The sequence below is a fragment of the Caenorhabditis elegans genome, chromosome V, assembly GCF_000002985.6.
Source record: "Caenorhabditis elegans chromosome V".
Taxonomy (NCBI): domain Eukaryota; kingdom Metazoa; phylum Nematoda; class Chromadorea; order Rhabditida; family Rhabditidae; genus Caenorhabditis; species Caenorhabditis elegans.
Genome location: NC_003283.11, coordinates 2475586 through 2499141, shown reverse-complemented (window position 1 = coordinate 2499141; position 23556 = coordinate 2475586). Strand labels below are relative to the sequence as shown.

Genomic DNA, 23556 nt, shown 5'->3' with positions numbered 1-23556 from the left:
GAAAAAAAATCGATTTTTTCAAAACTAAAAAAAGAAACAAATTTATTCAATTTTCAAATAAAACTTTCTTTGGGTAAAAAAAAAACTCAAAAAACCAATCAAAATCTACATATAACGTCAGGACAAAAAAAAGAGCACCGCTAACACTTCTCGAATGCCTTTGGATCTTTTCGTTTCGTATAATTAGCGGCTTGTTGAGTGGTCAACCATGGGAATGGAGCGTTGGTGATAATCATGATAAGGGTGATGATGATGAACAGGCGTGACCACTAAAACAAAAAATTGATACAGAAAAATGATGGGAAAGGACAGAAAGTTTACAGTGTTTTTTGGGTGCCAATCTGTCATATTACGGTTTGATCTACAAAAAATGCGGGAATTCGCACGTTCTTAACCATGCAAAATCAGTTGAAAACTCTGCGTCTCTTCTCCCGCATTTTTTGTAGATCTACGTAGATCAAGCCGACTGAGACACGTTGACACATCGTGAGACTCCGTCCCATTAAGGTTTGATCTACAAGAAATGTGGGAATTTTTTGCCGACAAAAATGTGACGCCAGCACGTTCTTAACCATGCAAAATCAGTTGAAAACTCTGCGTCTCTTCTCCCGCATTTTTTGTAGATCTACGTAGATCAAGCCGACTGAGACACGTTGACACATCGTGAGACTCCGTCCCATTACGGTTTGATCTACAAAAAATGCGGGAATTTTTTGCCGACAAAAATGTGACGCCAGCACGCTCTTACTCATGCAAAATCAGAGAATAAGTCTGCGTCTCTTCTCCCGCATTTTTTGTAGATCTACGTAGATCAAGCCGACTGAGACACGTTGACACATCGTGAGACTCCGTCCCATTACGGTTTGATCTACAAAAAATGCGGGAATTTTTTGCCGACAAAAATGTGACGCCAGCACGCTCTTACTCATGCAAAATCAGAGAATAAGTCTGCGTCTCTTCTCCCGCATTTTTTGTAGATCTACGTAGATCAAGCCGACTGAGACACGTTGACACATCGTGAGACTCCGTCCCATTACGGTTTGATCTACAAAAAATGCGGGATTTTTTTTCTCAAAAAAATTTGACGTCAGCACGTTCTTAACCATGCAAAATCAGTTGAAAACTCTGCGTCTCTTCTCCCGCACTTTTTGTAGATCTTCGTAGATCACACCGAAATGGGACACTCTGACACCACGTGAGACTCTGCAAACGACGCTCCGTGCTAGCGGCATTATGATAAACAACACGCGAGCGTGCATGGCCAGATGCGGAGTGCCGTAGTTTTCCCGCCCAAAAAGCTACCTGATCTGGCGTATTATCCGGACACAAAATGCCGACTCCTAACGGCGAGATGAACTGAACACAGTACGACAGGAAGGAGATCGCACTGACAGCAAAGTGACAATGCTGCTGACATCTCATTGCCAGGCACTTGACACATGCCATTATGATAAGACCGGACGTGACAACGGCAAAGGCAAATGCAACGAAGGCCACGTTTCGGTCGGAAGTCCACGCCATGATTATGTAGCCGATGCCGAGTCCGATGATCGAGGAGAAGAGCCAGAATGTGTAGATTGCCTGGAAAAAGAGTGTTAAATAAGGCAGGCGACATGTAGGCGCGAGGTAGGCAACAGGTAGGCGCCAGGCAGGTACTAGGCAGGCGCTAGGCAGGAGTCAGGCAAGCGCCAGGTAGGTGTCAGGCAGGTGTCAGGCAAGCATCAGGCAGGTGTCCGGCTGGCGTCAGGCAATTGTTAGGCAGGCGCCAGGCATGCTCCAGGCAATAGTCGGACAAGCGTCAGGTGGGTGTCAGGTATTTTTCAGGTAAGCGTCAGACTGACGTGAGGCAAGTGCGAGTCAAGCTCAGGCAAGCGTCAGGCAGGCTCCAGGCAGGTGTCAAAAAAGCGTCTGGCAGGCACTAGGCAAGCGTTAGGCAGGTGTCAAGAAGGCGCCAGGCAGGTGCTAGGCAAGCGACAGGCAAGAATCAGATAGGCGCCAGGCAAGCGTCAGGCACGCATCAGGCAAGTGTCAGGTCGGCGTCAAGCAGGCGCTAGGCAAGAGTTAGGCAGGTGTCCGGCAGGCAGGTGTCAGGCAGGCGTCAGGCAAGCATCAGGCAGGCGTCAGGAAAGCGTCAGGCAAGCATCATGCAGGCAGGCGCTAGGCCGGCACCAAGACCTAAAAACTCTGTACAACGAACCTTATCACTGGCAAAAGTAACCCGGTCCGAAATTTTGCCGGCGCCAAATTTATAGATCGCACAAAGAGCATACGGTAACGCGTTGATATATCCAGTCGACCTCACATCGAATTGCAGAACTTCTCGAAGATAAGTTGGTCCGTACAGAAGCAGGGTGATGAAGCCGAGGTTTCCGCCAAGGAAGCTCACCCACGCAGACAGAACACAGCGGTCTGTGCAAATTTTCCAGTATGGGACGGCTTCACGGACAGTGTGCTCGGGTTTTCCTTCGACGATTTGGCCGAGCTCTTTTTCGGAGACGTTTCTGGAAATTTTCGAAAAAATTAGCGGCCTAACTTATAATCCAAAGTTTGTGGCCGAGTTTTCAAAACGAAATTGGTGGCCGAGTTTTAATAAAATGTTGGTGGCCGAGTTTTCAATACTAAACTGGTGGTCGAGTTTTTTTTCATAAAAGGGTGGTGGCCGAACTTTCTTTATAAGTTATTCGGCCGAGGTCTCTTTACGAAATTGGTGGCCGAGGTCTCTTTACGAAATTGGTGGCCGGGTTTTCTATTCTAAATGGTGGCCGAGTTTCATAATAAGTTGGTGTCCAAGTTTTTAAAATAAGTTGGTGGCCTAGTTTTTAAAATATTTTTGTGGCCTAGTTTAATATTCGAAAATGGTGGCCGAGTTTTCCGCAAAAAGGTGGTGGCCGAGTTTTCTATACAAAATTGGTGACCGAGTTTTTTATACGGAATTCATGGCAGAGATTTGTACACCGAATTAGTGACCGATATTTCCATACTAAATTAGTGGCCGAGTTTTTACTCTAAATTGCTGGCCGAGTTTTCTATGCTGAGTTCGTGGCCGAATTTCCATAAAAGGTGGTGGCCGAGGTTTCTACACTATATTGGTGACCGAGTTTTCCACACAAAAAGGGTGGTCGAGTTTTCCACAAAAGGTGGCGGCCGAATTTTCCAAACAAAAGTTGGTGGCAGAACTTTTTATAAAACTAGGCCACCGAATTTTTTTCGGCCGTCAAAGAAAAAATAATGTTTTTTTTTTAAATTTTTGTTGTAAAACCTACTTATGAATTCCGGGAATATCCGTGTAAAACATGAAAAACACGAAATAAAAAAACCCAGTAGCCACGCCGAAAACATAATAAATCGACCGCCAACCGAACGAAGAATCGCACAAAATCCCCGAAATCGGCATGAAAATCACATTTGAAAACTGAAAAAAACGTGTTTAAACCCCAAAATTGCTGCAAACGCGCTCTACTGCAACAAACCTGCCAGGCACACGATAATATCGCCAAATAGGTACTGTATTCGGTTTTTGGCGACCAATATGAAGGAATTACACCGAGAACTGTCAGAATCACACTTATCCCGATTCCCTGAAGAACACGGCAGAAAACGACGAGGTAAAAGCTATAAGTGACGGCGAGCGGTGTGAAGAAGGTGCCAAGTGTGGAGCAGAGTCCGCAAAATGACAAGGTTAGTCTGAAAATTAATTTTTCGATTTTTTTGCGACAATTTGCTTGAAAAATAATCAATTTTCCGTCAAAAACTAGTTGATTTTCCGATTTTTATTAAATAAACCACACATAACAAGTTCTCCGGTACAGTAGTCCTGCGTTATCGTGGCGAGACCCGCCGCGCCGCTCAAATTAATTTCTGCGATTTTTAAAGTAAAACTGTTGAATGAAAAATCGATCAAAAAACTATGAAAACAGACGAAAATCCAATTTTTTGGGTCGAAACCCATCGTTTTTGCTAAATTTTCAAATTTTTTGCAATTTTCTCTCGATTTTGTTAATTTTCGCTCAATTTTCCTAATTATTCAACAAATTTCAGTGATTTTTCCCCAAAAATTCAAGGGAAAATCTTAAAATAGTCAAAATAAAATTTCTGAGCTACAGTAGTCAACCATTTTCGTGGCGAGACCCGTCGTGCCGATCGAATTAATTTTTAGTTGTTTTTCTTCATTTTTCCTCATTTTTGCTCAATTTTCTTGATTTTTCAACCATTCGTCGATGGTTTTCAATTAAAAAATGTCGAAAATTATTTAAAATTACTTAAAAAAAGACTTTTTCTTCAAAAACTCTTGCGTAAACTCATAATTTTTAATCGCAAAATTAAAATTTTTTTAAGACATTTCTTTTTTCAGGAGACGTCAACAGCGTCAATAAACAACTACAACAACTGAAAACGTCGCCGATTTGTGTAGGTTTTCAAATCAAATTTCAACAAAAAATGGCAAAAATCAACTACAAACCTGACTCCCAGACTGTTAAGGATGGGTACCGAGGGAATAAGTGCTACCAGGGCGCCGATCGCTGTTGCCGAGAATAAAATCGATTTTTCAGTAGTTCCTTCGATCCAGTGGGGTTCTGAAATTGATTTTTTTTGCTTAAAAATCAAAAATTATTAGACTTACCCGTCAAGTTGCTCGTCTGCTGCTCCACAATTAGATCATCCATACATATCACAGTAAATGTGAAGATTTGAGAGTTGATTTGGGTTAATGTCATGCATGTTAGGCTGAAAATGACCTGGTTTTTCGGTGAAAACGCAGAGAAAAAAGCTTACGAGAGAATCAAAATGAAGACCCGCGTCTGATTCCAAAACACGAAATTGGAAATTTTCCGCTGTGGAGTCTCGAAAATATCCGAATCACCGCCGCCGACGACCTTCACCATCTCGTAGTCACCTGTTACACGCATTTTCCGCCGTTTTTGTATCAAATTCTAGGCCCGATTTGCATTCGCTGGTTCTGTGAGCTCTTCCGAATACTCTTCCGTACTGAAAAAGGGATGATATACGGGAAAAAAATGCAACAAACATCGGAATTTTTGAATATTTGAACTGAAAACAGTTGAGTTCAAGTGGGATAGGGGAAAATTGCCAAGACGCAGGCAGGCGTTGAGCGCGAACAAAGAGCACTCAGCCAGCCCTCGTGGTACCGGACTGACTGTGTAACACATGGAAATGTCATCATTATTGCACAATGTAGGACTGAGTGATGGAATTTCAAAAAGTGATCTACGACGTTCGAATACGGCTTGCGGATCATTGAATCAGAATTGATTCATTGAAATTGAAATAATGATAATCATGACAAAAGACAGCTTTTTCTCCGTTCGGTTGCGAAACAAATTCGTCATCTACGCATTTACATTCTAGTTGTTTGATCTCCAATCTGTCTGTGTTATCGAGTCGATCTTTTGATTTTTTCTCTACAATGAGTCAAGAAATTTGATCACTTCTTGGTGCACTTTTGATACAGCTTTTGGGGTATTTATTGCACCGAAGGCTTCGTTCTTACCTGATAATGGTTCTAGAAGATGCTTGGTCTGTGGAATATTACTCTTTGTTGCTCAGATGCTGAGATACAGTAAGCATTTGAAGACCTGAACCAGGGATGTCCGGCAAATCGGCAAAATGCCCGAATTGAAAATTTTTGGCAACTTAGCAAACCAACAAATTGCCGATTCCCGAATATGCCGGAAAAATGGCAATCGCTGGAAATTTTGGGCAAATCGGGAAACCGGCAAAAAATTTGTCGAACGGCGATCGCCGCATACCCTATTTTGAATTACTGGAAATATCCCAATTTGCACTATTTATTGGAGAGCTTTTATCGTCAAAAATCGTTAAAAAAATGACTAACGGGATTGGTTTTTTGTTTACATGCGCTCAAAAATTCCGAAATGAACGAATTTTGCAATGAGGCTTCTCAAAAAAATTGTATGACGGTTCAAAATTTCGATGAAAAAAAGCTAATTTTGCCTACTTTTCGAAAGAAAATGTTCAATCCCGGTAATTTGACAATTTGCCGGAAATTTTCAACTCCGGCAAGTTGCCGATTTGTCAAAAACTTTTCAATTCCGGCAATTTGCCGATTTTCCGGAAATTTCAATTCCGGCAATTTGCCGATTTTCCGGAAATTTCAATTCCGGAAATTTGTGTAATTAAGGATGAAACTCTTCTAACAATATCCGGCAACTGACACGAAAATGGAGATTTTAGCTGAAATTTTAGCTGAAACCTTTTTTGAACCGCCATAAAATTATTTTACAATTTTTCAATCTAAAACCGTCAGTTTTCCTTCATTTTAGATTTCTTTCTAATATTCCTGGAACAGATATGAAATAATAATAAGAATTTTATTAATTTTAAATTCGAAAAAAAATCCCGAGGAGCGAGATCAAATAAATGATGCAACAAGCAATATAATTGCAAAACAACACAATCGTTCAGCAACATTCCTGCAATTCTTTGTGTTTCGCAATTTCCAACTGTTTTTCCCTGGATAGCGTGTAGTCGGCTGGCTCGGCAGTTGTAAACCATGGAAAGGGTGCACTTGTGACGAACACAATAATTCCGACGATCAAGAAGAACCATCCCCACTGTTCTGCGGTGTTATCTGGACAAATGATTCCGACGAGGATTGGCGCGCCGAATTGAATCACATAGGCCATGAGTGCGATGACGGAGACGGCAAAGTGCACATGTTGTTTGCAGCGCTGAAAAGTGCAGAGGTTAATAGGCTGAGTCAATATTGAAAAGAGTTGGAGACATTAAGCAGGATCAGAAAAAGAATGGAATTTCGAACAACTGACCAGCTGTAGACATTTCACTGTTCCCATAATGTTCAGTCCGGATACAGCAATCGAAAAAGTGAACGCAATTTGAGCCACTAGCCTGCTCGACGTCGTTGCCATTCCGATATAACCGATTGCCAAGCCGAGTCTTGCAACGATTCCGCAAATTGTAAATCTAACCCGTTCTGATACAAAATCACAGCGATCTGATAGCTGTCCGGCTATAGATTTGACAGCTGCTGAGAGCAAGAATGGAAGAGCACTAGCGAAGCCAGTTCCGCGAACTTCGAAATTCAAAACTTCACGCAAATAGGTTGGACCGTAGAGTACCAAGGTTAAAAATCCGAGGTTTCCACCGATGTTGGACATCCAAGTGACAAGCACACAAGGATCCTTGCAAATAGCCAAATATGGAACTGGTTCCTTATGAGTTACAGTCTTATCTTGCAAGATAAGGCTTAACTCTTTGTTCGAAACATTCCTATGATCTGTCGGAGAATCTGTGTAGAAAAAGTAGAACGCCAGGAAAAATACTATGGTGACAATTCCGAAGAGGTAGTAGATCGATCTCCACCCCCAGGATGATTCACATAGGAATCCAGAAATTGGCATGCAGATCACGTTACTCCACTGGAATGCACACGATAGAACTGCCAAAAAAGTGCCAGATTCATTATTTGGAGCCCATGCTGTCGGCACGGAGCCCAGAACTGTAAAGACCATACTAATCCCCAATCCTTGTAGAAATCGCACTACAAGAACGCTGAAAAAGTTCCACTCGACAGCTAGCGGGAATAGTATGGTTCCGAGTATTGAGAATACACCACAAATGCTCAATACTAGACGAACACCGACTCGATGCATTAATGGCATAGCAATTAATAATCCTAATAGGCCGCCGACTGCCATCGATGAAAATACCAGAGATTTCATGTTACTATCTTCAAACCAATGAGTTTCGTTTGGATGAGTGATATGGTAATCGTCTGAGACATCTGACATACAGATTACTGTGAAATTGAACGCCAATGAGTTCATTTGGAGCAGTGTCAGACATGTTAATCTGAAGAAGTTTTGGTATTATGGGAACGTTGAATTCTGAGAATGCGTATTGGGCAACATATTTGACGCGCAAAATATCTCGTAGCGAAAACTACAGTAATTCTTTAAGTGACTACTGTAGCGCTGGTGTCGATTTACGGGATCTCGATTTTTGAAATGAATTTCCCTTCGTTTCTTCGTTATATTTTCTCACTTTTTGCTTAATTATCGATTTATCGATAGAATAGTAAAATTGAGCCAAAAAAAAAGCTAAAATAATACGAAGAAATAAAGGTGCTAGGCTGACCCATCACGGTTTGATCTACAAAAATGCGGGATTTTTTTTCCAAAAAATTGTGTCGTCAGCACGTTCTTAACCATGCGAAATCAGTTGAGAACTCTGCGTCTCGTTTCCCGCATTTTTTGTAGATCTACGTAGATCAAGCCGGAATGAGACACTTTGACACAACCCGAAAATGGAATAACGCTGTTCTGTCACAATTCGCCAAAAAAAAAATCGAGATCCCCATAAATCGACACAAGTGCTACAGTAGTCATTTAAAGAGTTACTGTAGTTTTCGCTACGAGACATTTTGCGCGTCAATTGTGTTGCGCAATACGCAATCTCAGAATTTTTTGTTCCTGTAATATAAAGTGATCGAACATTCTCAAAACTTACGTCAGAATCAAAATCAAATATCGCGTCAGATTGCAACACAATATTTTTGAAGTCTTCCTGGAATTCTCCGACATTTCATCTGATTTTTCAATTTTTTCCTCAGCATCGCCGACTCGTCGCATCCTCTCTCTAAATCAAAAAATGGAAACGGGGGAAAAAAAAACATTAATAGATTTTAGAAATCAATGGAACATTTCAAAATCATGAGGAAAAGAATGACAAAAAAATCACAGAAATCAGAATACCGTCGAACAACTCCCCCCAGTTTTTATCGATACACTGGCTGCTGATTTGCATACGTTTTGAATAGGTGATTTGTGGTGCGAGTGTGTTTGGCACACGATTTTGAACTCTGGATCGGATTATTGCTCTTAAAAATATTTTGTAATTTTGCATCATTATACCGGGAAAAGTCACGTCATCTGAAATTTGTTTCGAAGATCGGAAGTTTTTTTAGGGGCACTGTAGGAATTTCCGTGTCGGCAAAACTTCTTTGATGATAGAGATGTTGGGTGTTCCGTTGAACTCTCTGATCCCGAAATAGAACACAATCTGTGTCTGAACATACAGCAAACGATTTTTTCCAGCAAATCGGCAAATTGACGGAATTGAAATTTTCTGGCAAATTGGCGGAATTGGAAATTTCCGGCAAATCGGCAATTTGGCGGAATTGGAAATTTCCGGAAAATCGGCAAATTGACGGAGTTGAAAATCTCCGGCAAATTGGCGGAATTCAATTTTCCGGCAAATGGGCAAATTTCCGGAATGGAGAATTTGCCGGCAAATTTCCGGAATGGAGAATTTTCCGGAAAATCAGCAAATTAAAAAAAAAAAATTAGAAAGCAAATTGACAGAACTCAAATATCCGGCAAACAGGCACATTTCCGGAGTTGAACATTTCCGGCAAATTGTATTAGCAGAATTGTAAATTTCCGGCAAACCGGCAAGTTGCCGATTTACCGACTAAAAATTGCCGCCCATCTCTGACACAAACTGTGGCTGAAACTTTTCCAATTCGTGAATGAACAAGAAAAAATTTGATGTATTTCTCCAAGTTCGACATAACCCTATCAGGTTTTTTGCCACTGATACCAGCCGTTTGCCAGCTGCCGTTGGGAGCTCTCTTCATCGAAAGTGCATGTTGGTAGAGCTAACTGATAAAGCGTGGTGCCACTTGGTGCTCTTTTTACCTCCGTGATAATCAGGGGGGGGGGGGGGGTGATAAGTTGAATAATTTATTGCCCAGGTCTGCCGGTTTTTCGGTTTTTCTTTCTTGAAAAACCGAAAAAAGTGGTCAAAATTGCCCAAAAACGAAAATTCTTCGGTTTTCCAAAGAATTTTCGGCGGCACCCCTGCTTGGGAAATGAAAATTCCTTTATACTGTCGACAAAGAACTGTTGAGCAGAGTCGATTCGTTTCGAATTGAATTCAATTAAAAAAGTCGTTCCTTTGGAATTTTCCGCTGCCTCTTTCGAATTTGAATATTATCCAGTTTGCGATTTTTGCCTGTTTTCCTGTTGTTTATGGTGCAATTTAGTGATTCATCACAAAAATGGTCTCGATTCCCCTCCTCGTGAGACTCCTCGTCATTCATTTTTCCAATTTCGCTCCAATTCTTCTATTGTCTTCTCTCCGACGATCGGTGGTTCGGTTGTAATAATCAAAACATACAGAGAAGGCGCTCCGCCTACCCCCATTCGATCATCCACCACGATCAAGGCTTCAAGTGTTTCATTTTTATTGAAAACTGACGATTATTTTCCTATCTCTCTCTCTGTTGATTTGATCTATTTGCTCTTCTCCTTTTGATTTGACCCCCTTTAGCGGTGGGGGGCGAACTGTTGCGCCACTGTTCCACGTGGGGAGAGGGGGGACGATTTTTTATCCTTTATTTAAACCGAAGAAGCTCAACCTACTACTCTCGCGGCTTTTTTCGTCGGCTCATTACTTCTTGGTCGACAGTTTTTTCCTTCACTGGGTTGTAATATTCTGAGAATGCACATTTTACAACACAATTGACGCGCAAAATATCTCGTAGCGAAAACTACAGTAACTCTTTAAATGACTACTGTAGCGCTTGTGTCGATTTACGGGATCTCGATTTTTGAAATGAATATTTCTTTTCGAATTGTGACAGTGATATCCCGTTCTCCTTCGGTTTTTTCGTATTTTTTAAGCAATTGCAGTGCATTTGTTTTTCCACTTCTACGATATTAAAGGGAGGCGCTTATTTATGCGGAATGGTCTTGCCGCGCGTTTAGTCATCATTGTTAGCAGTTTCTGTTCAAAATTCGCGTAGATCACAAATAATTTGTGAAAAACCAACAGAAAACGAAATATGAGATAAACATTTTGTGATCTACGATGTTTACACAGAAACTGCTGGAAATGATGACTAAACGCGCGGCAAGACGATTCCGCATAAATAAGCGCCTCCTTTAATATCGTAGAAGTGGAAAAACAAATGCACTGTAATTGCTTAAGAAATGAGAAAATAAAAAATAAAAACGAAGGAAAACGGGATATCGCTGTCACTATTCGAAAAGAAATATTCATTTCAAAAATCGAGATCCCGTAAATCGACACAAGCGCTACAGTAGTCATTTAAAGGATTACTGTAGTTTTCGCTGCGAGATATTTTGCGCGTCAAATATGTTGCAAACTGTGTATTCTCAGAAATTTTTGATCCCGTAATATCACTTCAAAAGATCAAAACTACAGTAATCCTACAGTACTCCCTTCAAAAAAAAATCGCAATTTTTCCCAATCTACAATAATTATACAGTACTCCTATTGAATTATTACAATATCCTTATTTACAAAATATTCTTTCGTTTTCCAGACGACAATGTCCAAACAACCCATCGATGGACCGCTCGATGCGGAAAAGAAAGAGGTTACCGTCGCTGTGACGGCCGCCGAAAATTTTGAAGAGCAAGTCGAGGAAGTCGGGAAAGTCACGCCGCCGGATGGTGAGGAGTCATACAGTCTTGATTTGAAAAAAAAAATTGATAAAAAATTCAACATAGAATTAATATATTTTCTGTTTGAAAGGCGACAAATTCTAAGAATACTTCGACGTTTCGGTTTACTAAAAACAAAAAAAATTCAAAAAAAGTATCGAAATTCTGAGAAAAAAACTCTTAAATCTTAAGACTACTGTAGCGTTTGTGTCGATTTACGGGCTCGATTTCCGAAATTAATTCATGTTCGATTCTTTTTGTTTTTCGTATTGTTTTGCTATTGTTGGGCATTCTTTTAATATCCTTTAATATTCTATCGATAAATAACTGATTTTGATTCATTTCAAAGATCGAGCCCGTAAATCGACACTACAGTAGTCAGTTAAATAGTTGCTTAATTTTTGAGGTTAACAAATCTCAAAAATTCAATTTTTCCAGGTGGTTACGGATGGGTTGTGGTCGCCGCGAGTTTCCTGGTCAACATGGCGGTCGACGGGGTGATCTACACGTGTGGAAAGATCCTTGTACCGATCTGGGCAGATCAGTTTGGATCCACATCGGTTGCCGGTGCTGTCATCTCGATTCTCACCGGATGCTATTATCTTGCTGGTGAGAGAAAAAAAAATTATTTTCGAAAAATTTAAAAAATTTTAGTTTTTCGGATTTTTCCAAGAAAAATGCGATTTTTTGAAAAAGAAAATCTGAAAATTTTGGTATTTTTTTATAGAAAAAAAAGCGAAAAAGCAGCGTCACACAGAAAAATAGGCGGAGCCTAATTTCGCAACCCTGCGGCATGGTTTTGTTGATTTTTCAATAAATTTCCGATTTTACATTTTTTAAACAACCAATTTCCAAAATATCTTCAAAATCGTATAAGAATTTAAAAAAAAAGAAGAAAAACCATGCCGCAGGGTTGCGCAATCAAGCTCCGCCTATTTTCTGTGCCGACGCTGATTTTTGCAAAATTTGATTTTTCAAAAATTACTTTTTTTTTAATCAAAAATTTTCGATTTGATTAAAAAATATCTTTAAGGTAGTTTTTTAGAGAAAAAACGGTAAAAATCAGCGTCGCACAGAAAAAGAGGTGGAGCCTATTTTCGCAACTCTGCGGCACGGTTTTGTCGATTTTTTGAAATGAAAATGTAACGGTTTACGATTCTGAAGATATTTCGTGTTTTCACAACTAATTTAGCATGAAATGTATTTAAAATCGTATGAAACGTAAAAAATTAAAAAAAAAAGAAGAAGAAACCGTGCCGCAGAGTTGCAAAATTAGGCTCCGCCTCTTTTTCTGTGTGATGCTGATTTTTGCAAAAATTCTCTGAAATGAAAATTTTTGCATTTTTTGTTGAAAATATCAACAAAAAAAAACGATAAAATTTTTGATTTTCGAAAAAATAATTTTTTTTTAATTCCAACAAAAAAACCCCAATTTCAGGACCACTGGCCTCGTCGTTCGTCAATGTGTTCGGAATCAGATCGGTAGCGATCGCCGGATCGATTCTCGCCACCACCGCCTTCCTCCTGTCCCGTTTCGCCAGCACAATCTGGGAACTTTATCTCCTGTTCGGAGTTCTCGGTGGAATCGGTTTCGGATGTATGTATCTCCCGTCGATTGTCATTCTCTCGACATATTTCGCGAAAAAACGCAGCGTCGCCACCGGAATTGCCGTCTGCGGCTCGGGAATCGGTACGATGGTCTTCTCGACGATCAACGGGCCCGTCTTTGATTATTTCGGTAAAGATGTCGGCTCATTTATGGTTTATCTGGCCGCAATTGCCATTTCCGGATCACTTTTCTCGCTTCTTTTCGCTCCACTTAAAGCCACTGAACATCAGGTCAAAAAAGTCGCGAAAATGGTCAGAAATTACGAAGGAAAGCCGGAAGAGCCGACACAGAGACTGCTCGAAGATGTTCGTAACGATTTGGAAGAGCTCAATCGCCCCGGACACAATGCTGACACTTTTTACGCCGGAAATGCTCCAGTTAGCAGAAGCCGTTCCAATACTTGTTCGTTTTTGGGAATTTTTCTTTTTAAAAAAATCCAAAATTGTCTCAAATTCAGAGAAACCATAAAAAACAGGAAAAAACGTGATTTTTCAATTTTTAGCTAAATTCCCTCCAAAAGGAGAACTGCAACTTATTACGGGATCGCAAAATTTTGAGAATGCGTATTACACAACATATTTGACGCGCAAAATATCTCGTAGCGAAAACTACAGTAATCCTGTAAATGACGACTGTATTGCTGCTGATGTCGATTTACGGGGCTCGATTTTCGAAATAATTTCTTTTTCGAATAGTGACAGCGTAATTTTAATGCAATATCGCTGTCACAATTCGCAAAAAAAAAACCATTTCAAAATTCGATATCCCGTAAATCGACACAAGCGCTACAGTAACCATTCAAAGGGTTACTGTAGTATTCGCTACGGGATATTTTGCGCGTCAAATATGTTGCAAAATGTGCATTCTCAGAATTTTCAGCTTCCGTAATAGGATACAGTTTTCATTTTGGAGGGAATTTTGGCCAAAATTTAAAAAAATCGAGTATTTTTTGAATTTGAGGCAATTTTGATTTTTTTTTTTTGAAAGCTTGAAGCTAAATCATGAGGACCCACGAAAAGGGGTCTGGCACTGTGCCAACGCACAAAACATACTTTTTCTCAAAGAAAACGATACAACGATGCTCCGAAATTACGCGTCGCGCGTTGTTAAGCGTATCTTCTAGAAGAATTTCGAAAAAAGTCGTGCGTTAAATGAATAAAAAAGCGTTTTGTGCGTTGGCACAGTGACAATTTCCCCTTTTCGTGGGCCCTCGTTTTCTTCGAGAAAAATCGCGTTTTATGCGTTGGCACTGTGCTAGATCACCTTTTTGCGAATTTCCTTTCCGTGGGGCCTCTAAATAATCTCCAAAAAATCTCAATTTTTCATTTTCAGTGGACCGGAAAGCCGCCGAATCTGCTGAAGCTCATGTCGTCCACGCCACCGAACACCACACCGTCCATCATGTCGTCAAGAAGAGCAAATTCACCAAATTCAAGGAATCACTGTGCTCTGTGCTCGACAAGGATCTTCTCTTCTCTCCATCATTCATGACTCTTGCCGTCTCAGGAACTTTCACCGTCCTCTCGTTCCTTGTTCCATTCGTCTACTTGGCTCTTGCCATGAAGCAGAAGAATCCGGATTTTACTGATGCTGAATTGTCACTTCCAGTCACTCTAATCGGTGCTTTCAACATTATGTTCCGTATCGGATGTGGAATGGTCGCTGATCATCCGAAAATGTCGGCTCTTCAAGTTTCCAACGTCGCCACCATCATCGCCGGAACCTCGATGCTCTTTGTGCCATTTTGCACTGAGCTCTGGCATTACGTCGTTTTCTGCATCCCGTTCAGTGCCGGAGTTGGTGAGTTTTGGAGAAAAATCCCGTTGCTTTTAACGATTTTTACGTCGAAATTGAAAAAAAAGATGTTTAAAATATCAATTTCGGACTTAAAATATCAATAACCACAAAAAATTTGCGAAATTAAGGTGGAAACGCGCTCCACGGACAATCGGTAATACTCCGCCCACAAAATTTGGGTCTCGTTAGGTATTTGACAGAAAAGTCGTATTTTCGAGCATTTTTCATTTTTATTGTTAAATTTTTCGTTGTTTTTATTGATTTTTATGTCGAAATTGATAAAATAATATTTATAATTTTATTTCATTAATTTCAGCTTAAAATCGATAAGAAAAACAATGGAAAAATGACGAAAAAAGCGAAAATTGGTTGATTCTGGCCTCAATTTGCCGGTTTTAATTTTTTTTTTTGCCGATTTCCCCTGTTTTCTATCATTTTTCGTTGTTTTAATAATTTTCACGTCGAAATTGAATTAAAAAATTTAATTTCGGCTTAAAAATCACAAAAACTACCTAAAAAACGGCGAAAAATGCTTGAAAATTGGCAAACTATTTTAAAAATTTCAAATTTGCGTTTTTATCGCCAAATACCCGATGAGACCCAAATTTTTGGAGGTGGAGTGTTGTCGATTGTCCGTGGAGCGCGTTTTTTCACGAAAAAAAAAACCAAAAATTAAAAAAAAACTTAAATATTTAAAAAAATCAGTTAAAAAAATTTCGAGCGTGTTTTTGAAAAAAAAAAAGTAATCAGTTTTTCTTTTTAAAAATCCAAAAAAAAGCGAATGTCCCCATCAAAGGAGCCACCGAAAATTTTTTTAAATACTTTTTTGAACGAATTTGGCCCCAATTTTTTTCTGAAAAAAAACGATAAATCTTCGGTTTTGTCGAAAAAAAAAATCGAAAAACCGACACCCTTGGTCCCCATATTAAATTAATAAATCTTGAACTATTTCTCCATTTCAGCTTGCTTCGCCGCTCTTCGTTCGGTCATCTGCGTCGAGCTGATCGGAGTCGAAAAGCTGTCGAACGCGTTCGGCATCCTGATGGTTTTCATGGGAATCGGCGCTGTCGTCGGCGGGCCGATTGCCGCTCAAATCAAGGATATCACTGGCAACTACGACATTAGCTTCTACGTGATGGGCATCATTTTCGCCTTCTCCGGCGTCATGACTATCCGTTTGCCAGAGCTGAAGGCGTGGGAAGAGTCGAAAAAACTCGCACGCGCCGGAACCGAGATGCGTGTGATCTCTGAAGCATCCTAATTTTTTGTTTTAAAAATATCTCAATTTTTTTTTTAAATTTTTGTTTGTTTGAATATCCTATTCCTTTAATTCTAATTCCGATTTTTATCTGTTTCCCCATTTTCCCCCCAAAAAGTTCCGAAGAGTTCAACTCTCTCATCTCCATCCCTCAAGCATTTTTTTTTCAAATAGGTGCCTTTTTCACGTGGTGACAGGCTGTCCCATTACAGTTTGATCTACAAAAAATGCGGGAATTTTTTGATCAAAAAGATTTGACGTCATCACGTTCTTAACCAATCAGTTGGGTAGTCTGCGTCTCTCTTTTCCCGCATTTTTTGTAGATCAAGTCTGCCACCACGTTTTTTCCGCTTTTTTGCCACCGGTTGTCATCACTTCCACCCCATCAAATGAATTCACTCAGTTCCCGCACACTGACTTTTTTAATCTCTTTTTGAATAATTGTCCAAGATTGTTAATTAATTTCATTAATAACCACTGATAATTGATAATTGAGCTAGTAATAAAGTCACAGTTTTTTTCTCAAAAATTGTAACTTTTTGCCATTTTTTTCTCTCTCTTTCCCCGACCATTCGATCATCATCATCACCAACTATCACTGTTCACTTCCGCTGATGCACCATGCCTCCTGGAATATTCAAATGAGGGTACACAGAAGTCACGAATTCACGGAGGACTACACGAGTCTAGTACGACTTATAAAAACTTTGAAATGTCATGGTTTTTCCAGATTTTTCCAGTTCAAATGGCATTTTTTTGGTGAAATTTCTGCTTATTATGTGGACGCAGAAAAATGTGTTTTTTTGCAAGCGCGCTCCACGGCTAATCACCAAACGCTGCGTTCTCCGGGTCTCGTTAGGAATTTGGCGGCGAATTTGTTGAATTTTGCAATTTTTGTTAGGTTTTCCGTTTTTTTAGTGATTTTTATGTCGAAATTGAGAAAAAAAATGTTTAAAAATTCGATTTCGGAATAAAAATCACAAAAAGTTGTGAAAACGCGCTCCACGGACAATCGATAACACTCCGCCTCTAAAAATTGGGTCTCGTTAGGTTTTTGGCACAGAAAAACCGTTTTTTCGACGATTTCCAAGCATTTTTCACTTTTTTTGTTAAGTTTTCCGTTGTTTTTAGTGATTTTTACGTCGAAATGTACAAAAAAAGCTCAAAACTTTAATTTCAACGTGAAAATCATTAAACACTCGACAAAAACCCCGAAAAATGACAGAAAACTTTTGAATTTACGGTTTTGCCGCCAAAGGCCAGTGGAGCGCACTTGCACTTCTGTTTTAAAATCGGCGTGTTTTCCCACACTGTATTTGTTTTTCCACTTCTACACTTAAAGGATGACGTTTTTATACGAAATGGTCTCGCCACGTGCCCCAAAAATCAGGCGCGTGGTGAGACCATTTCGTATAAACTCCTTTAAAGGCGGAGAAGTGGAAAAATTGTCTCATTTCGGTTAGATCTACGTAGATCTACAAAAAATGCGGCAGAGTTCTCAACTGATTTCGCATGGTTAAGAACGTGCTGACGTCACATTTTTTTGGGCGAAAAATTCCCGCTTTTTTGTAGATCAAACCGTAATGGGACAGTCTGGCACCTCGTGATAAGTTTGCGGTTAAGTAAATAAAAATTAAATTTTTAGGAAGCTTTCTCAGAAATGGGACAAAGCTCGGAAGTTCACCCGGAATTTGGATTCCCACAAATTCGGAAAACGTCAAGTTTTGTATTCTGGAATCGGACGCGGCTTTATATTATGGTTTTGACGTGGGTTTTATTTTTTTTTTAATCGATAAAATATCTCCATATCTGGGGTGGATTTACGGCGCGTTGCGTGTCGCGTCGCGGCTCGATTTTAGTTGTAAGACTATAGTTATTTGTCCGTGTGGAGTTCACGACACTTTTCCACGCGTTGTCCGACTGGCGATTGTCAATGGAGCGCGAAAAACGTAACGAGGGAGGCCAGGAGCCCGTGATTAAATATTTCATTTCTTCAAATTTTGAAAAAAATAGAAAAAGAGATAAATAATACGGTATCCGGTCTTGACACGACCAAATTTTTATTGATTTTAAAGAGGTGTGCGCCTTGAAAGAGTACTGTAAATTTAATTTTTACAAAAAAATCATTGATAAGTTGCTGAATTGCTGACTCCGCAGCGGCAACTAAAGTTTTAAGTTACAGTACTCCTGTACAAGCGTACAACTTTTTTTGTATTCAACAAGAATTTGTCGGGTCGAGACCATATTTTACCGTACCGAATTTTTGAAGCAAGCATTTTTAAACGCGTGGTGTCAGAGCGTCACATTTTGATGTGATCTACGAGAGTCGCAGGAATTTAGACGCAGACTTCTCAACTGATTTCGTATGGTTAAACGCGTAATGAAGTCACATTTTTCTGGAAATAAAAATCCCGCATTTCTTGTAGATCAAACTGTAGTGGGGCAGCCTGACACCACGTGCTCGCGCAACCACATCGCAAAATCAGACCATTTTCAGGTTGGCCTGCCTAACATTTATCCAAATGAACACGCTCACATTCAATTTTACCGTTATCTGTATGGAAGACATTGTGGAAGATTATAACTTACTCACTAACTACACAGGCAAGCGTGGTGTCAGAGTGTCTCATTTCGGGTTGATCTACGTAGATCTACAACAAATACGGCATAGTTCTCAACTGATTCCGTATGGTTAAGAACGTGCTAATGTCACATATTTTAGGCGAAAAATTCCCGCATTTTTAGTAGATCAAACCGTGATGGGACAGCCTGACACCGCGTGCACAGGCTACACCATTCCACTATGAACAGTAACCCCAGTTTTTCAGACACTCACTGGTTCGAGCGAAACACTGAAAAATCGCTACTCTTCTCGGGTGCCGCTATCGGCGGCCTGATTGGCCTGATCCCAGCTGTCCCGCTTATCAGCTCACTGGGCCTTGGAAATGTTCAAACCATATCCGGCATCATTTCCGCATTCGGAGCATTTCTATTCCCTCTTGCAGTATCCATCGGGTTCTATACATCATTATTGTGCAGGATCTTGCAAGGAGTCGGATCTGCGATCATGTTCACTACAGTTGGCGTGGTGCCAGGTGTTTGGGCTCCGAGTAACGAGGCGAACACTTTTATGGCAATATTGTCATGTGCTCTTCAATTGAGTAATATTATTTGTATGCCGGTATCCGGGCTACTTTGTGAATCGGCATTGGGATGGAGGTCGATTTATTATCTGTTTGGTGGATTGACGTTTATCATTTACATAGTTTTTTGGTTCACCTATTCGGATGATCCAAAGCTTCATAGGTTGGTAAGCCGCACACTACGGTTTAATCTACAAAAAATGCGGGAATTTTTCGCCCAAAAAATGTGATGTCAGCATACGGAATCAGTTGAGCCCCTCTGCGTCTCTTCTCCCGCATTTTTTGTAGATCTGTGTAGATCAAGCCAAAATGAAACGCTCTGAAACCACGTGAAGTTTGTTTGACATCGGGTAAACGTGGCGATTTGTGAAAATTTTGAAAATTTTGTCAAATCGGAAAATTGCCGGAATCGGAAATTTCCGGCAAATCGGAAAATTGCCGGAATTGAAATTTTCGGGAAATCGGAAAATTGCCTGAATTAAAAATTTTCGGTAAATCGGAAAATTTCCGGCAAATTGCCGGAATTGAAATTTTCGACAAATCAGAAAATTGCCCGAATCAGACATTTCCGGCAAATCGGAAAATTGCCGAAATTGAAGTTTTCGGAAAATTGGAAAATTGCCGGAATTGAAATTTCCGGCAAAACAGCAACTTGCCGAAATTGAAAACTTCCGGCAAATCGGCAAACCGGCAAATGGTCGAATTTGCCGTAAAAGCGGCAACTGCTGAAAATTTTCGGCAAATTGTGGTCAAGCATTTTAGCCAAAAACTGTGTTGTCCTTCGGTGTCGGTGCGCCGCTGTCTTGCAAAACGACGCTCCGCCTCTTTTTCTGTGCGGGACTGCAAAGTTAGCTCAATCTTTCTGTTTTTAACAGTAACGTTAAATTGACAAAACAACAACTCGAACGGTTCCAGGAGGTCAGAATTTGATGCCAGTTATCCTAACAGTACACATGGTGTCAGAGTGTCTCATTTCGGCTTGACCTACGTAAATCTACAAAAAACGCGGGAGGAGAGACGCAGAGTATTCAACTGTTTAGGGCAAAAAATTCCCGCATTTTTTGTAGATCAAACTGTAATGGGACAGCCTGACACCACGTGACAGTATGATGTTTCAGAAACGTGTCCCAAAAAGAGCTCGGAAAAATCTCCACCGGAAAAATCGAAAAAATCAAGGAACCAGTTCCATATCTAGCCATCTGCACCGACCCAACTGTTCTAATCACTTGGACGTCCTGCTTCGGAGGCAACATGGCCTTCTTCGCCCTTTCGCTTTATGGTCCAACTTATCTCCGAGAAATTCTCAAGTTTGATGTAAGGGAGACTGGATTCTTGTCTGCGCTTCCATTTATTCTATCAGCGATCGTCAAGTTCGGAGCAGGACAGCTCTCAGACCGAATGACATTCCTTTCGGAAAAGGTAATTGTATTGTCTCACGGGGTGTCAGGCTCAATACAGTTTGATCTACAAATAAATGTGGGAACTTTTTCCCAGAAAAGTTGTGACGTCAGCACGCTCTTAACCATGGAAAATCAGATAAGATGTCTCACTTCCCGCATTTTTTGAAGATCAAAGTGAAATGGAACTTTCTGACTCCACATGTTGTCTTTCAAGATCATAATAAATCTATTTTCAGGCACGCTTCGTGTTTTTCGCTGCAACCTCTCAAATTGGATTCGCCGTCGGGCTAGTGGTTATGGCGTTCACTTCGGATCGTCTAATTGCTCAAATCGCGTTCAACTTTGCAATTGTGTCTTCTGGCTTGAATATAATGGGTGTGATTAAGTGTATTCAGTTGGTAAGTGATAGCATAGGCAATCTGCTATGAAAGGTCCAGTCAAATCGGGTCTGCCTTCTGAAGCATGTTAGGTTTCCATGCAGGCACCAAAAATTCTAGCGCGCCTGCCTTACCTGCTACTCGTCACGAGCCGCGCCTAGTGCTGCGCGGAACCCGAAAAATGTCGGTCGTTATGCCACGTTTTTAGGCCGTCAAAAATGAAAGTGATACTCGCGACTAATTGTGAGCTACCCAGAAATATACAAATTTTGAAATCGACAGGAAAACGCGCTCCATGGTCAATTGGCGGCTCGGAGCTTTTTCAATTGACCGTGGAGCGCGTTTTCACGTCGATTTCGAAATCGACACTTTTCTGCCTCACCATAATAGCGTTCCGAACATTTTTCATTCTGAATCAATACTGTTTAAGGAAAGACCTTATGCTCCTGGCTTCCCCCTTATATTGAAATGTAAGAAGTTGCCTAATTAAGCCATTTTGGCTCGGCCACGACCGGGGTGGATTTATGGCGCGTCGCGTGTCGCGTCGCGGCTTGGTTTCCACTTTAAAACTAAGTGTATTTGTCCGTATGGATTACACAACATTTCCACGCGTTGTCCGGCAGGCATATTATCAATGGAGCGCGAAAAATGCAATGAGGAAGGTCAGAAGCCCGTGCCTAAATGTTTCTTTCCGCATGTGGTGCCAGGCTGTCCCATCACGGTTTGATCTACAAAAAATGCGGGAGTTATTTTTCCCTAAAAACTGTGACGTCAGCACGTTCTTAACCATGCGAAATCAGTTGAGAACTCTGCCGAATTTTTTGTAGATCAACGTAATTCAAGCCAAAATGAGGCACTCTGACATCATTCCGAAGAACTGATTTTTCAGCGCTGCCGTCAACACGTTCACTTCGCGATTGCTGTAATCTCCTTCACAGCCTACGTTGTCCAATTCCTTGCGCCAATAATTGTCAGCATTATTTGCCCGGACAACACTCCAGAACAGGTTTGTTTCTCCACAAAACAAAAAACTCTGAAAACTTATCCAAATTCCAGTGGACAATTCTGTTCCTATTCATCACTGGTGTTATCATCGTCTGCAACGCTGGCTTTCCGTTCATCACTAGATCCGACCCAGCTGCTTATACGAAACAGATAAACGTTGAGAATGTAGAGAAATAGTTTCGATTTTACTTTGATTTACCTTGTGAAGATCTCACGTTACTTCTGCTGAAATAATTATCCGACACACACACCCTGTTTGCACTATTATTCTTGTTTCTTGTTAGTCATCATGAAAAATGAATTTTCTCGACAAATCGCTCCGATTCACTGAAAAGCTTCAAAATCGGCAAACCGCCGGTTTGCTTATTTGTCGTTGCTGATTTGCCGTTTGCTGAATTTCAATTCGCCGAAAATGTTCAAAAAAATTTTGAAAACAAAATTTATATTTTCGGCAAATTGCCAGTTTGCCAATTTGCTGGAAATTTTCAGTTCCGCCAATATGCCGATTTGGCCGAAATTTTGATTTTCGGCAAATAACCGATTTGCCGACTTGCCGAACATTAATTTGCCGGAAGTGTTTTGAGGATTTTTTATAAGACGAAACAACTTAAAATTATGCCTTTTTGAAATTTTTTTGCCCGTTTTTTTTTGAGATAGTTCCATAGAATTCGCTTACTTTTCAAAATAGATGCAGGAACATTCATTGGTTGCGTACAGTTTTGCCGATTGAAATTTAAATTCTGAAATTTCCGAAAAAAAAGTGCACACCCACACTTTGCCGAACATTCTCGGCAATTGCCGTTTTTCGGGCATATACATTTTCAATTTCGGCATGTTGCCGATTTGCCGGAAATTTCAATTCCGGCAATTTGCCGATTTGCCGAAATTTATGGGATGCGTGCAATTTTGCCGATTAAAATTGAAATTCTGAAATTTCCAAAAAGAAAATGTGCAAAACCATTATTTGCCGAAAATTTTAGGCAATTGTCGTTTTTTTTCAGCAAATTCGCAAATTTGCCGGTTCGCCAATTTTCCAATTTGCCGGAAATTTCAATTCCGGCAATTTGCCGATTTGTCAAAATTCATGGAATGCGTGCAATTATGCCGATTAAAATTGAAATTCAGAAATTTCCAAAAAAAAATGAGCAAAACCACAATTTGCCGAACAATTTCGACAATTGTCGTTTAGTCCAGCAAATTCTGCAAATAGGCAATTTGCCGGTTTGCCGGTTTACCGATTTTCTGTAAATTTTCAATTCCGGCAATTTTCCAATTTGTCGATTTGCCGGAAATGTTGGCAAAAATTCAAACAGGGAAATGAGCAAGAGTTGGACACCTGAAACAAGTTTTTTTCAAATTTCACGTTTGTTTGAGTGAGGAGCGTGCGTTGTAAAATATTCAAATGAGTGACAACAACATTCGCTAGAACAAAAAAACACTATATAAAAACACCCACATTTCCGTGTTATCTAACTTCCGCCAAAATATTAAAAAAA

General features: G+C 40.3%; 4 protein-coding genes across 14 annotated transcripts; 2 read left to right on the top strand and 2 right to left on the bottom strand.

Moving 5' to 3' along the window:
- Positions 1–140: 140 nt before the first annotated feature.
- C01B4.7 lies at positions 141–4907 on the bottom strand (the record flags this gene model as incomplete). Of its 4 annotated transcripts, NM_071282.1 has the most annotated exons (8): positions 141–269; positions 1303–1581; positions 2198–2501; positions 3264–3412; positions 3471–3684; positions 4460–4574; positions 4622–4725; positions 4774–4907. In NM_071282.1, the coding sequence occupies 8 exons, from the start codon at positions 4905–4907 to the stop codon at positions 141–143; spliced, it is 1428 nt and encodes a 475-aa protein (NP_503683.1). The 4 variants fall into 4 exon arrangements, 3 of the variants coding, with proteins under 3 accessions (NP_503683.1, NP_001303708.1, NP_001303709.1); NR_133604.1 differs by lacking the exons at positions 4460–4574; positions 4622–4725; positions 4774–4907 and having other exon boundaries at positions 3471–3685; NM_001316779.1 differs by lacking the exons at positions 3471–3684; positions 4460–4574; positions 4622–4725; positions 4774–4907 and having other exon boundaries at positions 3264–3394.
- mct-2 lies at positions 4351–16138 on the top strand (the record flags this gene model as incomplete). Of its 5 annotated transcripts, NR_133603.1 has the most annotated exons (6): positions 4351–4407; positions 11351–11480; positions 11910–12080; positions 12910–13482; positions 14413–14880; positions 15840–16138. NR_133603.1 is itself a non-coding variant. In NM_071280.2 (5 exons), the coding sequence occupies 5 exons, from the start codon at positions 11357–11359 to the stop codon at positions 16136–16138; spliced, it is 1635 nt and encodes a 544-aa protein (NP_503681.2). The 5 variants fall into 5 exon arrangements, 4 of the variants coding, with proteins under 4 accessions (NP_503681.2, NP_001303711.1, NP_001303712.1 ...); NM_071280.2 differs by lacking the exon at positions 4351–4407 and having other exon boundaries at positions 11357–11480; NM_001316782.1 differs by lacking the exons at positions 4351–4407; positions 11351–11480; positions 11910–12080 and having other exon boundaries at positions 13071–13482.
- C01B4.8 lies at positions 6441–8630 on the bottom strand (the record flags this gene model as incomplete). Of its 2 annotated transcripts, NM_071281.1 has the most annotated exons (3): positions 6441–6710; positions 6807–7851; positions 8509–8630. In NM_071281.1, the coding sequence occupies 3 exons, from the start codon at positions 8628–8630 to the stop codon at positions 6441–6443; spliced, it is 1437 nt and encodes a 478-aa protein (NP_503682.1). The 2 variants fall into 2 exon arrangements, with proteins under 2 accessions (NP_503682.1, NP_001303710.1); NM_001316781.1 differs by lacking the exons at positions 6807–7851; positions 8509–8630 and having other exon boundaries at positions 6441–6665.
- Positions 16139–17795: 1657 nt separating the features above from the next.
- F56A4.12 lies at positions 17796–22237 on the top strand (the record flags this gene model as incomplete). 3 transcript variants are annotated; one of them, NM_001316812.1, is made up of 7 exons in its annotated part: positions 17796–17902; positions 18633–18739; positions 18964–19441; positions 20397–20697; positions 20915–21076; positions 21945–22061; positions 22112–22237. In NM_001316812.1, the coding sequence occupies 7 exons, from the start codon at positions 17796–17798 to the stop codon at positions 22235–22237; spliced, it is 1398 nt and encodes a 465-aa protein (NP_001303741.1). The 3 variants fall into 3 exon arrangements, 2 of the variants coding, with proteins under 2 accessions (NP_001303741.1, NP_001303742.1); NM_001316813.1 differs by lacking the exons at positions 17796–17902; positions 18633–18739; positions 18964–19441 and having other exon boundaries at positions 20530–20697; NR_133602.1 differs by lacking the exons at positions 17796–17902; positions 18633–18739; positions 18964–19441; positions 20397–20697; positions 20915–21076.
- Between the last annotated feature and the right edge of the window lie 1319 nt (positions 22238–23556).